The sequence below is a fragment of the Pelobates fuscus genome, chromosome 1 (assembly GCF_036172605.1).
Source record: "Pelobates fuscus isolate aPelFus1 chromosome 1, aPelFus1.pri, whole genome shotgun sequence".
In the NCBI taxonomy this organism is placed as follows: Eukaryota; Metazoa; Chordata; class Amphibia; order Anura; family Pelobatidae; genus Pelobates; species Pelobates fuscus.
Window position 1 is genome coordinate 81467397 of NC_086317.1, and position 15262 is coordinate 81482658.

Here is a 15262-nt window from a genome sequence, read left to right on the forward strand (position 1 = left end):
CCCCGCCGGCGCCACCGCCCGCCTGCTCCCCGAAGTTCATCACAGGGCAGGTGGGTGACAGCAGCCGGGCCCAGCCAGCGCGAAGGGCCCCCCTCAGTTCACATTACACAGCACATACGATATAGTGATAAATAACAGTGGTCACGTTCCCGTCCCGCTACCCCTCTCCCTCCAAGCGAGAACCTCATCAGTGCGGGGGACCCCCTCAGGTTATAATAAACAGCTTATTTGATATAATAAAAGTGAATAGCATTGAGTACGTTCCCATCCCATTACCTCCCGCCCCCCAGGTGGGAACCCCTTCAATGCCCATTCAGTCTGATAGGTTACCCTACTCCACTGAATTGTGGAGTTCACGTTGTGCACTCGGTCTCCGTTATTCTTTTGTCATCGTAGGGGATCTCGTCTCTCAATGGCGTGGTGTGTCGCCTCATATCGGAGTCCATTTGGTGTGTCCATAGTCTCTGGTTTCTCGGGGCTGAGATGGGATCGGCTGTTTAGTTCGTCAGTGGGGGACCACGGGTTGGGGGGGTTCTAGGAGCTCGGTTGTTTACATGTTGGCGCCCGAGGGGCGCGTGGTTTGTTGTCTCGGTCTCCGAGGCCTCGATGGTTGCTGCGGTCTGTTCTGTGTCTCAGGTGAAAAGGTGTAAAAGGCCATCGGGTCAGGCCAGGGCAGATGTATCTGAGGCAGTTGGAGTTCCCGTGTAATGTCTCTAAGGTCTTCTTCGCTCCTCACCATAAAGGGGCCTGTATTCGTGGTGATTTGTAATCCATTAGGGAAGCTCCAGCGGTACCTAATTTTGTTGGTCTGTAGCACTCTCGTGAGGGGGCGCATGGCCCTGCGGTATGCCAGGGTCGCCGGGGATAAATCTGGGTAGAGTTGTAGTTCTGCACCTTTGTGTAGGATTTGGCGTCGGTCTCTGGCACTTCTCACTTCCTTAACCTGGAAGTGTGTTAGGCAACAGATGACGTCCCGTGGTGGGGACTCCGGCGGGCCCCTGGGCCTGAGTGCCCTGTGTGCCCTGACAAACTCAACGGGCGAGTCGGGCAGTTTCTGCAGGAGGGCATTAAATATTTCCGTGAGTGTGTCACGGATCGGTGTGGTTTGGTCCAGATCTTCCGGTATACCTCGGATCCTGAGGTTCTGTCGTCGCCCCCTGTTATCTAGGTCTTCCATGTGGAGGGCCATTTGGCGTAGCTGTGTTTCTTGTCGTTTTATAATGCTTACTGTTGCGTTCTGCGCCGTCGTGACATGGTCGCAGTCAGCTTCTAGTTGAGCCAGTTTGTTATGGATCCCCTGCATATCCTCCCTCAGGGCATGTAATTCTCCAGTTATGGACTTGTGGAGGGCATCGTTGGCCTCTTTGAGGTCGGATTTCGTGGGCAGGTTGCTCAGTATAGTCGCCCAGTCCAGCTGGGAAGGGGGCAGATTGGGTGGTGTCAGTACCTGCTCATTGTGTCCACCGCATGGCAAGGCCGCGTGGGTAGTGCCTGAGGCTTCCGTATCCCCGGAGGCCTGATCGGCCTGGTCTGCTTGGGTTGTGAGGAATTTGCGCATGTTAGTCGCCTGTGACCCCCTCGGGGTGTCGGTGGTCGTGGTAGCTTGTTGGGACCGGTTATTTCTCCCCATTGTCGGCGGGCTAAGGCTAGTGAGACGGGTTTTTTATTTCAGCCTGCAGGGAGCTCCTGGTTCACGCCGCCATTCCGCTCGGCGCTCAAGCCACGCCCCGTGAAGTAAACTATTCTTATCTTGTGGACACACAGAACGTTATACTACTGCCAAAACCTTCTTGAATGACACTCTTAATACCATACAGAATATAGCATAATGTAGTGGTAATAGATCTCCGTAATAGTTTCCAAGCTTTTTAACAAAATCGCCATGCCGTATTCTCCTATGTTGTAGGGAAGTCTGGCTTCCCTGTCCAACTGTATATGTTTTTGATCAATGCTCAGTGGAATGCAGCTTCCTGAAGGAAAAGGAGCTGTACAACGTGCATGTGTGCACAGAGCCCGGATTCCTTGCCAGCTCTGGCCACTGTGTTCTTATGTACTTTAACTTACTAACCTTCCACAATCTCATAAGCTAGAGCGTCAAGTAAGTCTAGTCTATTGAGAGAGTCCTTTTAATTACTTCTAGTGCACAGGATGCTCCAATCCGGGTATGGACCAGGGATGTGTATATTGTTGTATTGTTGCATAGCAAACTATAGAATGCATGTATGTTGATTCATGTATTTATAAAATATACTGCCCTATAAAAAGATTATTTTTATGTGCACCTATTTGGGCACAGACCTGTAAGCACTGATTGTCCCAAGGTGGAGATTTTAATGACAGGACCAGCTCCATTTGTCCTGGGTTTAGCCGCCAGTGGTTATTAACAAATTATTTACCGTCTTATCCCTTCTCTTGTTTTTTCCCTCTGTTTATCTTTCCCCCCTTCCCAGTCCAAGGGGAGTTTCCTTTAGGTCTCTCATTTGATGGTGTGTTCTGAGCCAAGGATCCTGTTATCCACTCTATAGCGTGGGCTTGCTTGCAGTTTATGCTTTGATCCTATCACAGGATTCATTTATATTTAATTATGTACATCTGTTATGTAACTTGATTGATTAACCATTTCCTATCCTTGTATTTCATGCAGGATGCGTCAGTTTGAAGTTCAGGGGCAGCCTATTCTCTTAGTGAAACATAACGGTACATTTAGTGCTATTGGCAGCAAATGTTCACACTATGGAGCACCTCTAATTAAAGGTAATGTACCGATAGGTTTTGTATACGTTTGTGTAACTTTGAATAGCAAAACAAAGGAAAAACCCTTGAATGTGAACCAACATGCCGTATTATTTTTATTCATTTAATGCAGGAGCCCTTGTAGGTGATAGAGTCCGCTGCCCTTGGCATGGTGCGTGCTTCAATGTAAAGACTGGAGACATTGAAGAATATCCTGGATTGGATAGCCTACCTTGCTTTAAGGTAAACTAATGACAATAGAGAGACTAACATAATATTGTAATATTCAACAGTCTCTGTCCCTTTTGTCAATTCTTAACATTCTATGTGTGCTTCCTCTGCCAAACAGTTTGTAATTCTACTAAGAAGCTATGTTAACTGGGCTCCAATGTACGTTTGCAGTGTTTTTGGGAAAATTACAATTTGCAGGAAGCTTTTATAAATTTACTGTTGTGCGACACATACACATGGAAAAGCAGACTTTGGAAACAGTCTGTCATGGGCACAGCAGCTATGTGAAAACTTGTTCCCATAATACTGCTGGAATGCATTGCTAAATATGTAGGTTAACAGACAGGTGTTGTATTACAGACTTCACCCCACACCTTTTAATGTGCAGACATGTAACAGAGCTTTCCAGTAATGCACATAATAGTTAATGTGTGAATACATGTATCCTAGAGTTCCCTGGCAATATACCTTATGGTAATGTGTACATCTGTCACAGAGCTTCCTTGAAATACACTTTACATTAATGTGTGTTTTAATAGCAGTACTTATGTTTATAAAGTAGTTTGTATGAAAACCTTATTGCATAATTGCTATCCATAAGACATTCGCGGCACAAAGCTTCCCAATTTTCCATACAGTAAACACACTTTATTTGATTTATGTAACAGTTCTCATATAGCGCTCTTAGTCAGAGATTAACCATTTATGCAAACATTTAATTAATAATGATACAAACAGGGGAAGTGAGACACACTGAAACAAAAGGAGAAGAATTCCTGTACATTTGAGACAAAAATGTTGGGAGAAAATTAACTGTGAAATAACAGAAATCTATCTACGATTGTCTTAATATAATGAGTACTTTATAGCAGTCACTATACCATACACAGTGAGTATGATGAAGATAGAATCTAAAAGCATTGACCTCCAGGCACTATGCATTGAATGCGGAGAAAGTAGAACACAATAAGTATACAGTAATTAAAGGGACACTCCAGGCACCCAGACCACTTCTGCTCATTTGAGTGGTCTGGGTGCCAACTCCCACTACCCTTAACCCTGCAAGTGTAATTATTGCAGTTTTTCATAAACTGCAATATTTACATTGCAGGGTTAACTCCACCTCTAGTGGCTGTCTATTAGACAGCCACTAGAGGTCACTTCCTGGGTTCTAGCACAGGTTTCCTGTGCTAGAGCGTCGCTGGACGTCCTCACGCTGTGTGAGGACCTCCAGCGTCGCTCAAAACCCCATAGGAAAGCATTGAAATGATTTTTCAATGCTTTCCTATGGGGAGACGTAATGCGCATGCGCGGAATTTCCGCGCATGCGCATTAGGTCTCCTCGGCCGGTGAGCGAGATTAGTCTCGCCCACCGGCCGACGTAATCATTAGGAGGAGCGTCGCGGAGGCGGAGACAGCGGCGAGGGACATCGCCGCTGTCCCAGGTAAGTGACTGAAGGGGTTTTCACCCCTTCAGTAACCGGGGATTGGTGGGTGGGAGGGAGAGGGACCCTCCAGTGCCAGAAAAACGGATCGTTTTTCTGGCACTGGAGTTTCCCTTTAATGCATAGTATAGAGACAAAATGTTAGGTTAATAAGCAAGAAGTTACGAGGGCTCCTTGGTGTCACGATTACTGTGTGACTCAACGCGCAGAAAAATATTAACACAAACAACGTATACCGGACCTTAGAATGGCTGGACTTAACGTAGAAGAGAATAGTCAAAGAACAAGCCAAGGTCGGGGAAATAAGAATGTGACAATACGAATAACTAGCCAAGGGTCAGGATACCAGAAGAAGGGAAAGTCAAAAACCTTAGCCAAAGTCAATAACTAGAAAAATATACCAAGAACGCGGTCTCTGACCACCAACTAGTGGAAACCACAACAGGGCACTGAGAAAAGGCATTACATGGTTTAAATATTCCTCTCAGTGCTGTGATTGGTTAGTACATGGCCTTTGACCCCAAAACGTGCGTGTGCGTCGATAACGTGACGTTGCACACATGCCGGCACCATCTTTAATGTAGGCCCTTTAACAGTAAGAACGGGACTGCAGCGGCTGGCGTCCCTTAGAACGCCGCACCAGCCGGGATCCATCTTCTTGGAGTATTGGGCGGCACTCCGCCACGATCCAGAAAAGTTAATTTTTTTTTTCCCTTTTCGTCGCGGCCGCACTGATCAGGCGCGACCGCGTCGATACAGACCCCATGCATCATGACACTTGGCCAGAGACCTACAGAGAGAAGAAGGTGGTGTTTATTTGTTGTAAGTGAAATTGACCTAGTTGGGTCATATTCCAGAATCAAATTGTATGGCATCTGGGGGACAGGAAGAGACTGGGCAATGGCCACACTGCTGGAGACCAGGGACTAATGGAAGGGTGATACGGTCAGATATTTCGAGCTGTGAGGGACAAATGTAGGATTGGGTTAGGAATTGATCAGGACGGCTTCATTGAAGTAGTATGCCTTTAAAGGTTTGTGGAAAGATGAAATAGAGGAAAGAGATTGGATGTAGGGCTGGAGTTTATTGCAGTGGTACGGGGCCTAAGAAGGAAAATGAGCTCAATCGTGAAGGAGCCCATTGGTGTAGGGGTTTGGTAAGAGTGGTGAAGTTGAGGGAGCAGAAGGGATAGTTTGGAATGTAGCTGGAGATGAGTGAGGAAATTTAGGGAGGAACAAAATTATAGAGGAATTTAAACATGATGATAAGGTATTTGAAGGGAGACCACTGACCTAATGGAATCCAGATGAGCTTTTAAAGAAGGCATTTGACATGAGCAGAACGGGCATCTTCATGAATATGGGGGCAGCAGCACTTTGGATATGTTGAAGCGTAGTAATAGAGAGTTGCAGTAAACCAAGTAGAAGGTAGTTTCGGTAAATTAGTCTGGTGAAGATGGGGTAGAGCACAAGGAGTTTTACAGAAGAGAAGGCCGGTATGGGGCAGATTTTGGGAGTATGAAATTGGTAAAAATGACAGCGGCTATGAAGAGTCAAAAATGACCCTGAGGTTGCAAGTCTTCAGTCCTATTAGGTTGAGCTGTTCCACTTCTTGCATAATTTGTATTCCATTATGCACTGAGATTCTGAGCTTACTGTATCAGGAATATTTATACTGCAATACAATAGAACTATAAATAAAATGCCCATTCATATGTAGGGAGATTGTGTGCGGTTACATTAATTGAATATACACATTTATTTTTTATTAGAGTGTAGGGTGTTTTCTGTTTTTTTGTTTTTTTGTTTGTTTTTTATGTTGGTTGCTGGTTCGGTTAAGTGATCCTTTAAATAAGAAATTACACAGTTGATGTGTGGTGAGTGCATATTAGACATTTATTTTTATATTTCTTTCTCTGTAGGTGTCAGTGGAGAATGGTGCTGTGAGCATTGTCACCAGTTTGAAGGTAAATCTCTTCATTTGTTCTTTATTAGTGCAATGGTGTATCCTATTACATAGTCTATATAGAATAAGTGAATGTCCGCTTTGGAATAGTGCTGCATACAAGATGCTATACATGTCATTGCCGTTTAGAGAAGCTGTGCTTTTTTTTGTCTGAGACCGCATTTTAAACATGGTATGTGATGAATCAATTATGCTCTACTGTACCTTCCATCGTATAGTTGTACAAGCACAAGATTCTTGATGCTGATGACATTCTCAGTTTCTTTGGGAAAATTAAATCTGTGTCTTCTAATTTCAGGCACTAGCAAACCAGAAGAGGACAAAACATATGAGCACTCATTCTCCTAATGATAGGAGCACCATTGCCATAATTGGAACAGGTAATCACGGCACCAGGAATTCCAACATCTAATTTCAAATACTTCATTATATCCCTGCTAGTTAAATTCACCTCCTACTGTTTAACCCCTTCGCTACCACGTCCTTTGCGTTTGGGAAAAAAAATATTAACATAAGATAAATGTGACCAAACAGCTAGTACTTCTGTTTTGTTACTTGTTTCTTTTATCATTTTGGTCACATTGCATCATATTACGATTCTATGACTATGGAACCAAAGTTATCAAATTATCCTAATCTTTATAACAAACGTTAATTCCAATTGGAATTGTGTCTTTTCTGAAAACTGAGAAATAAATATCTGTACACATAATGTTTCATATTAGCAGATTTATCCAGAAAGTACTTTGGCCTTTTTATCTCGAAGCAGAATTCTTCATTTCAGTTCTGAATTCACAGGGGATCCTCAGCGTTGGTTTGGTGCATCAGTGATAAGATTTGAATTTATTGTTAATTTGCTGCTATCTCTCTCCCCTAAATCTCTGCAGGCCCAGCCGGCTTAGTTTGTGCTGAAACTCTCCGTCAGGAAGGTTATGGAGGCAGGATTGTGATGGTGACAAGGGATGATCACATGCCCTATGACAGGACAAAGCTCAGCAAGGTATAGGAGATTCATTGGATTTACTGAAAATTCTTTGTCATGGCACATATCAGTTTAATTTGGCACATGTTTATAAGACAGCCTCTATATAATGTTTTAATTGGCCCAACAAACAGCCAGCATTGTAACGAAGCTCTGACAGCAGTCCTGTAAAGAAAAAAAGTATTGGATAGCTGCTATTTTCTCACACATCATAAAATAAGATGCAGGCAAGCTTTCCTTATATATTGGATCCTCCTTGGATACCAGTGATGGCTGACAATCAGCCCTATCTTATAAACAGTTTAGAATAAACGAAAGGCAAGTTTGTCACAGACTGCATTTACATTCTAGCGGTGGTTCTGCTATAAAAGCAGAATGCCATAAAATTCTCTATCCAAACATCAGGGCACTGCATATACCTGCTTCTATCAGCCACTGCCAAGGTAGGAACCTCAGGGAGACCTGTACCTGTAGGCAGGTGCTAACTGGTAAATGTAGTTCTGCCAATTGATTGCACAAATATGGGCTGGTGGAGAATGCTTACAGGAAGACCATGAATTGTTGTAATATTTTGTGTGTATAGTTTGTGTCTAACATTTTGATAGTTGCTGTTGTAAAGTTGGCACTGTAATGAGTTACCTAAAGCTCGCCGTGCACTGCCATCTGCTGGAGATTCAAGGCAATCTATTTCAGGAATACATTTACTGCTTAAAAGTGATGATTAATTTTTTTTAAAGATGAAATCTCCGACTGTACTGCATTACTACGGAGTTTACAGCTTCAAACTGGATGCCTCCCAGTACATCCTTGATGCCGATCAAAAATTTCCAACAGAAATATGAAAACTAAATTTAACTTTAGCACTTTACTTTTATGGTTGACAAAATACTGAGTGTCTTCAGTATCACTTAAACAGTTAAATGAGCGTGTTTTGTCAATTAAGGTTTGATTAGGAGGTTCATTTTTTTGGAGATTTACTTTTAGAAGAAAATAAGCACGTATGTTTGCCACCAATCAGGCATTTGGAAAACCTTGGTTCATGACCACTATGGTTTAAATTACTAGTTAAACAAGACTGCTTACTTCAATAAAGACTTTTGAGTTGATTTTTTTTCTTTTTTTTTTTCTTACAATGTTTCAAAGTTACAAGGACAGTACCTACTTGCCATAGTCATAAATACATCTGGTAAAAAGTCTAACTTTTGGCGGGGTTGTGGCCCTACCTTCAGGCAGGGCTTTTAGTACGCCATGATGTAAGTGGGTTTTCCTTTAACTTACACAAAGGGAGTAAGGGTGTATTTGAGAAGTCTTCTAAATACCCAGAATCAATGCCTGTAGCAGTCTCCTAAAAAATCTCCACAATGCAGTATTTATCACAAAGTTCTGCTTCTAATCCTTGATTAGAAATCCTTGATTGAAATTACATGGTCAGGCAGGATGTTGGTGCCTATTCAGATTGCTCATTCATTGCACTTAATCCATCTCAGTTTACATCTACTGTTCTCAATTTACAGGCTATGGGTACCAATGCGTCTGATATTTACCTGAGACCAGCTGAGTTTTTTGCAGAGAATGGCATTGAAGTCTGGACATCTAAAGAGGTAATGTATCCTTTAACTATTTCAATGGCAAGCATGGGAATTTCACAGCAGGTGACAGAGTTTGCCTTCAAAGCCTTTCGTGAATCTATTTTTTTAGGTTCTCCTTCATTTCTCTATTGTTAACCAACATTTCATCTAAAAGGGATAAAATTAGAATGGTTACATTTAAAAATAAAATGTGTTTTGACTTTTGCAGCCCCCGGATTCTTGATACTTTTATATGCAATCCCTGCATGTTCCTGTGTATGAGATTTGTTAATCCCTTTACTGAATAATTTAGTTACTAACTAGATAGGAGAATGTGGACATAAACACTAAATATGAGTTAAAGTTGCCTTAACCAGGATCGTCCGCTATGAGTTGACCAACTCCTCCCACAGATCCCAGAATGATAGTAGGAATCTGATCATATACATTTTAAAACAATATCAAGGTTATTCACGAGTGTGCATTGTCAGAAATTCAATTTGCTTCAAATGTTAGGCTGAAACAGCTGAACTAGAACAATTCCCCAGACTATCAGGGTTATTAACTAAAGTGAGAATTTAAAGCGAATTATCGAAGTCCGCTATGCCATCAGTTCAGCTATTTGGCCTAAAAAGTTATATCCTCCTTCAATTCTCACTATAGTGAAATAATCTGTATGTTTCTAGTTTAACTATTTAGACTACAGTTTAAAATTCACGGTAAAGGAATACTCCGGTAAAGAAATAAATATATTTAAAACGCTGGAACATTGTGAAGTTTCTTGGCACCCTTTTCCTGTAAAAATAAGTTACCTTAACTTTAATCCACTATAGAGGGTCCTTAGCTATAGCTCTGCTCCATATTAAGCAGATATCACTAGTGATGTTCTCCTGTCCAACGTAAATGCCTCTCTTGGAGAAGTATTGGGAAGCTGAGCGCATGCTGACCATTTACAGAGCTGCCCTCTCAATGCTTTTAATAGGGAAGAATTAAATCTAGAAGAGAAGTATTGACTACCAATTCTGCACAAATCAATCAGGAAGAGCAACGTAAGAGCTATAGAAAAGTGCAGGTTTTCCTTTAAGACTGGCACTTTTCTAAAGTAAGAAAGTAGAGAGCTCCTTTTAAGTGCCTTGCAAGTCACACTTTAGGGGTTAAACATACAGGGTTATTTGCTTGCTAAAGGTTTTCTTGTGCAATCACCATCTTTTCCAACCAGTTCAGATGTGTCTGGTGCGTCTTCTACTGTTTTAGGGAAGATTAAAGGGACAATGTATCAATGATCTGATGATTTGATGAGCAACTTGATTTAAATATCTCTCTTTAAAATAAATCAAAATATATATTTTGAAAATAGCCAACATTATCTTTTTATTAAATGTGTCTTACAACCAGCCCCTTACAAGTATTTTTACTCTTCTAATATACAAAAATTGTTTTTTTTTTGTTTGTTTTTTGTGTTGACACACAAAAACTAACAGCATGCTTGGTATTAACACAATATTTGTTGCAAACTGTAAAGCCCATTAATGGTTTACATTTTCAAGTTTTTTACTGCTAAGTATAATTACTATAGATAGCTTGTCTCTTACCTAACTAAGGGCACATGTTTCATGTAGGTGGTTGATGTCCAAGTAGACGACAGCAGAATTAAGTTCCGAGATGGATCATTGCTGCAGTACAGCCAGCTGCTGATTGCCACTGGTAGCAGGTAAAAATAGCCATTGACCCTTTCTTGGGCTGTCTGAGCATCACCTGATCAGCTACAACTGGGGTACCTATTCTCACTATCACTTTCAGTGATCTTGACATCTGGCAGTGACTGAGTTCTTGCATAGTAAACTGTGTAGTGTGCTTATATCCTTGCACGTTAATAGATCAATAGCTATTTTGAGAACCATGCCTTTCCTATGTAGCCATTCACAATACACATTGCACACACTTGACCTGCATTAATGGGTATTGGAACACTACCCTGGTAACAGATGGTCATTAAAACCTGTGCCTTTTGTAATCTTATGGGAATCATTATACGTAGTTTAAAATCAATGTTTTTGTACATCAAACTAATTCTTGTGATGTATGTAATTTCTTGTCACTTTATGTGTGTGACGTTTACACCGTACATAGAAGAAAATCTCTGAAGGTCTAAGATATTTGAAAAATCATCATGCAAACGGTGCGTGTTCTAGAGACTTGCAGGGTTATTCACTAACACTGAATGGCCCGAACCAAATAGAGTAAAACCATCTGGCTGCATTCATGGCCATTCGAACTTAGCCCCCCACCTTATATATATTAGGGCCCCCACCCGCCAACATAAGTGGGGGGTCCGAGGAGGGGACACTAGGTTACACCCACTGACCACAGGTGGGGATACATAGGGGGTCTATGTCCTCTTGTGTTGGTTCTAGCGACTGTGCAACAATGGCTAGTTTAATTGTTTATGGACTAGTTCACTGAATAGGTGGACATCAATGAATATTATTCTTTTTAAGGCAAGGTTGCTAGACCTAACCCTCGAGACAATACTGTGAGTTTTTAAAAAACGTTCAACATCAGATCAAAACATTAATAATGTGCATCATTGAACAAGTTGTTGTGTCCTATATGACAAATCCCAGTGGATCTCTGGTCCTTCAAGACTTACTTTCAACGCTGCTCTTTAAAGAATTATGTAATCATTATTATTGCTATGTCCTTACATGCTTCCATCTATTTTCTTTCTTATCGATGTAGACCTCTGGCGCCCACTTGCCCTGGTTCCAATTTAAAAAATGTTTTCCTGTTGCGTACCCCAGAAGATGCCAATGCAATCAGCGAGATAGCTGTGAACCGGAATGTGGTGATCATGGGCTCTTCATTCATTGGTTAGTAAGCAGTGCATGCTGTGGCATAAACCCACTGTTCATTTCCTATATACATTGGCTTATTTTGCATGTTTTTTTCCCCCTAAGCATCAAAATGTAGAGAATTGATTAAAATGAAATTTAATTAAAAAATTTTAGGCAAAAATAGCTGAATTAAGAAAACTCTCCAACTCCATTTTAGTCTCCACTTGACTATTTTAGCCTCCATTTTGAAGTTCATTTTTCAGTTCACTGCCTTTATTATCTAGTGAATAAACCCCCTATATAATTTAGTTTCAGACCTAGTAGCAAACTGTTCATTGTAACTTTTGGCCTCGGGGTCGCTGATAGTAGCAAATTCATTGCATACAAGTTAGGTGTCAGGTTTTGCTGAAGCCTAACAAGTCATGGAAACTTGATGTTTGCTTGATCTCTGGCAAGTTTACCACCCCAGGTATTTACTGGAATGATAATCACATGCGTTGCTCAGCAAGCCCAGACTAATGCCACGGGAGCCGCACCGAGGTCCATCCAAAGGCATCTCATAGATCATTTAACTGGCTCCGAGTGCATGTGCACACTCTGAGCTGGCAAGGGGAGAGGGAGGTTAAAAAGGGGGGAGTGAGGGTGGGGGAAACAAAATATCAGATGGGATAGGGAGGTGGGATGGCAAAGGGTAATGGAAGAGGGGTGTTATTTAGGAGGACACCTTCGGGACGAAAAAAAGGCAAACTGCCCATGCTGTCTGTGTTGGCATCAAATTTATGTATATTTTCATATAGCTCTATGAGGTGTAACTAGCCCTTTGTCGGTTTACATTACAGCAGAATGGTGATATAGTAAGTGTAGTGGTTATTACAGCCATTATTACAGGGGTATATTACAAATGGATTTTTTTAGAACCGTCAGATTCTGCATCACAGAGACATACAGAGAGAACCATTTTACGCAAAACTTCCTATTCTAGAGTGTGCCCAGGTGATAGTTGGCTATCTTGTGTTTTATACAGGGATGGAGGTTGCAGCATACCTATCTGATAAAGCCAGCTCTGTCTCTATTATTGGGAGATCTAGTGTCCCTTTTCAGGCTGCTCTGGGGCCCAAGATTGGAGAGCTGGCCATGAAGGTAAAATCTAATTAAAAGTCATTTTTATTATGTGGGTATTTATCAGAAATTAGTACATACACCTCTTTCAAGCTCTGCAGCAGAGAGAGTCAACTTTTGGCCAGGTGTTGTGGACTACATCTCCAATGATGCTTTGCCAGCATTATGGCTACCCCTGGTCTACAAAGTTTGTTAGTGATATTACAATAATTAAAAAAAATATTTTAGAATAAAATTTTTATACAGCTTTTTTCCTCATCATGGTGTATCAGTTGTGCTTTAGTTAAAAATATTGGCAGATTTATTTTTACTAAATTGTTTTATAAACACAGGTGGGATGTGTTAAGAGACAATGCTGTGATTTTGATTTGGATTGTAGAGATATGCTCCTTTATGCCATACATACATACATACTTCTCTTCGAAGAAGAGCGGAATACTCTCACCGGATTATTCACTGAAATGAGAATTTAAGGGAAATTCGATGTCAGCTATACTTTAAATTGACTATTCTGGGCTTACATTTCAAATTCACTTTGAATTCTCACTTTAGTAAATAGAACTGATCGTGTTATTCACTAAGTGCGAACTGCCTGGAATTCAAAGTGAGTTTCAAATTTAAGGCCAAAGTAGCCAATAAGGAAGCATAGCCGACGTGGAGTATTTTTGCAGTCCGTCTAGTTTGGCCTTAAATTTTAGATTTTCTTTGAATTCCTGACAATTTGGACTTGTTCTGTTAGTTGAGAAGTCATTGGGGGAAATGGTCTATAGGGAGACTGTCGTATCTAAAGATTATTGAGATTACCCAATACATCCAAGGGCATTTTGGATTGTTATTGTCTATGTATGATTTCAGTTGCTGCAGGATCAAGGTGTGAATTTCCATATGAACACAGAAGCCAGGGAAATACGAGGAGACGGTGGACAGGTATATACCCTTATACTTTCTCATATTATTCTCATGGTTGTGTATCACCTTTGTTGTTGTTGGGTTTTCAGTGAATTCTTTGCTGTCTACAATATGACTTACATTTACAACGTTGTTGGCAATTATAGCGTTAACGAGAAAGGAAGGCTCATTTCTGTAAGGAAGCAACACTTGGTACTTAAGGGTTTAGTGCTGGATTAATGGCCTCATGGGCCCAGAGCTGGAGTCCTTGATTGGTCTAATTACATCTGCATTTTAAAGAGAACCTGTCACGTGGGATTTACTATTCACCATTGAAAATCACCTATAATTTGTATTAACTTTTATTTCATGATTTTTGTGGGGGTTTTTTCTTTTAAATTTACATTAAGGTTTTAAAAAATGACATCACACTCCAGTTCAGAGGAAGCAAAGCCAGGGCAAACATTGCAGAAAAGGGGAAGAAACTGAAACGCTGGGGTTCTATATAAAAATGTTGTGTTCTGAAAAGTCTACTGTACTAAGTGGGGTAGTTACCATGGAAACCAGTAGAACCAGCAGGCACATTACATTGGAAACTCTGCCCATTTTGCACTCATTTTTTCAAAACTGACACTATTACACATGGTTATCTAGAGCGGGAAAAAAAGACTCCAGTCCAGCAGGTTCAATCTTTGAAATGCATCTTGATATGTCGTTGATACAAACGAAGGCTAAAAAAAAAAAATGTAAGCAATTTTCTAATTATGCCACAGTGAGGTCATTGACTCCATAATGGCACTCTGATTTCAACTTGGATCAACAACTTGTTCACGCAGCCTCCATTGTCTCATTTCTCCTCTTTTCTGCATGCTTTCTCTATGCTTACTGCCAAGCGCAATTGACAGAGCTTTTAATAATGACTGACACCATCTAAAAGATGGAGGCAACCAGCTGCAGGGTAAAATTACTTGGCTTTTAGCCCACGCTGCTACTTTTTCTCTGCCCTTGGCTCACATCATTCGTAACAATAATCTCTATTAATGCAAAGCTTTCCCATTGGGAAGCACTAAGGGGCCTACTGTGCATGTGCCAATCATCTCCTCATAGAGATGCATAAGCTCAGTGCATCTCATTATGTTTACGCTCTGCATTAGGGATGCACCGAAATGTATAAATATATAATAAATAACTTGTTTACACTTTTTTTTTGGGAGGGGTGGGGGAAGCACACTATGGGACAGGGGAGGGGGGAAAGCACACTGTGGGACAGGGGAGGGGGGGAAAGCACACTCTGGGAGGGGGTGAAAGAACACTCTGAGACAGGGGAGGGGGGGAAGAACACTATGGGACGGGGAGGGGGGGAAAGAACACTATGGGACAGGGGAAGGGGGGAAAGAACACTATGGGACAGGGGAGGGGGGGAAAGAACACTATGGGACAGGGGAGGGGGGAAAGAACACTATGGGACAGGGGAGGGGGGGAAAGAACACTATGGGA

The 15262-nt window shown here is 41.5% G+C and overlaps 1 protein-coding gene across 3 annotated transcripts in view; it reads left to right on the forward strand.

Moving 5' to 3' along the window:
- Window positions 1-15262, forward strand: part of LOC134604089 (apoptosis-inducing factor 3-like) — a 53413-nt gene that overhangs the window by 18833 nt on the left and 19318 nt on the right. For all 3 annotated transcript variants that reach the window (XM_063449931.1, XM_063449932.1, XM_063449933.1), the window contains 10 exons: window positions 2645-2754; window positions 2867-2976; window positions 6331-6375; window positions 6673-6754; window positions 7262-7374; window positions 8871-8957; window positions 10544-10635; window positions 11664-11794; window positions 12783-12898; window positions 13733-13804. In XM_063449931.1, coding sequence (XP_063306001.1) covers window positions 2645-2754; window positions 2867-2976; window positions 6331-6375; window positions 6673-6754; window positions 7262-7374; window positions 8871-8957; window positions 10544-10635; window positions 11664-11794; window positions 12783-12898; window positions 13733-13804 — 958 coding nt within the window. The remainder of the gene's footprint in view (window positions 1-2644; window positions 2755-2866; window positions 2977-6330; window positions 6376-6672; window positions 6755-7261; window positions 7375-8870; window positions 8958-10543; window positions 10636-11663; window positions 11795-12782; window positions 12899-13732; window positions 13805-15262) is intronic.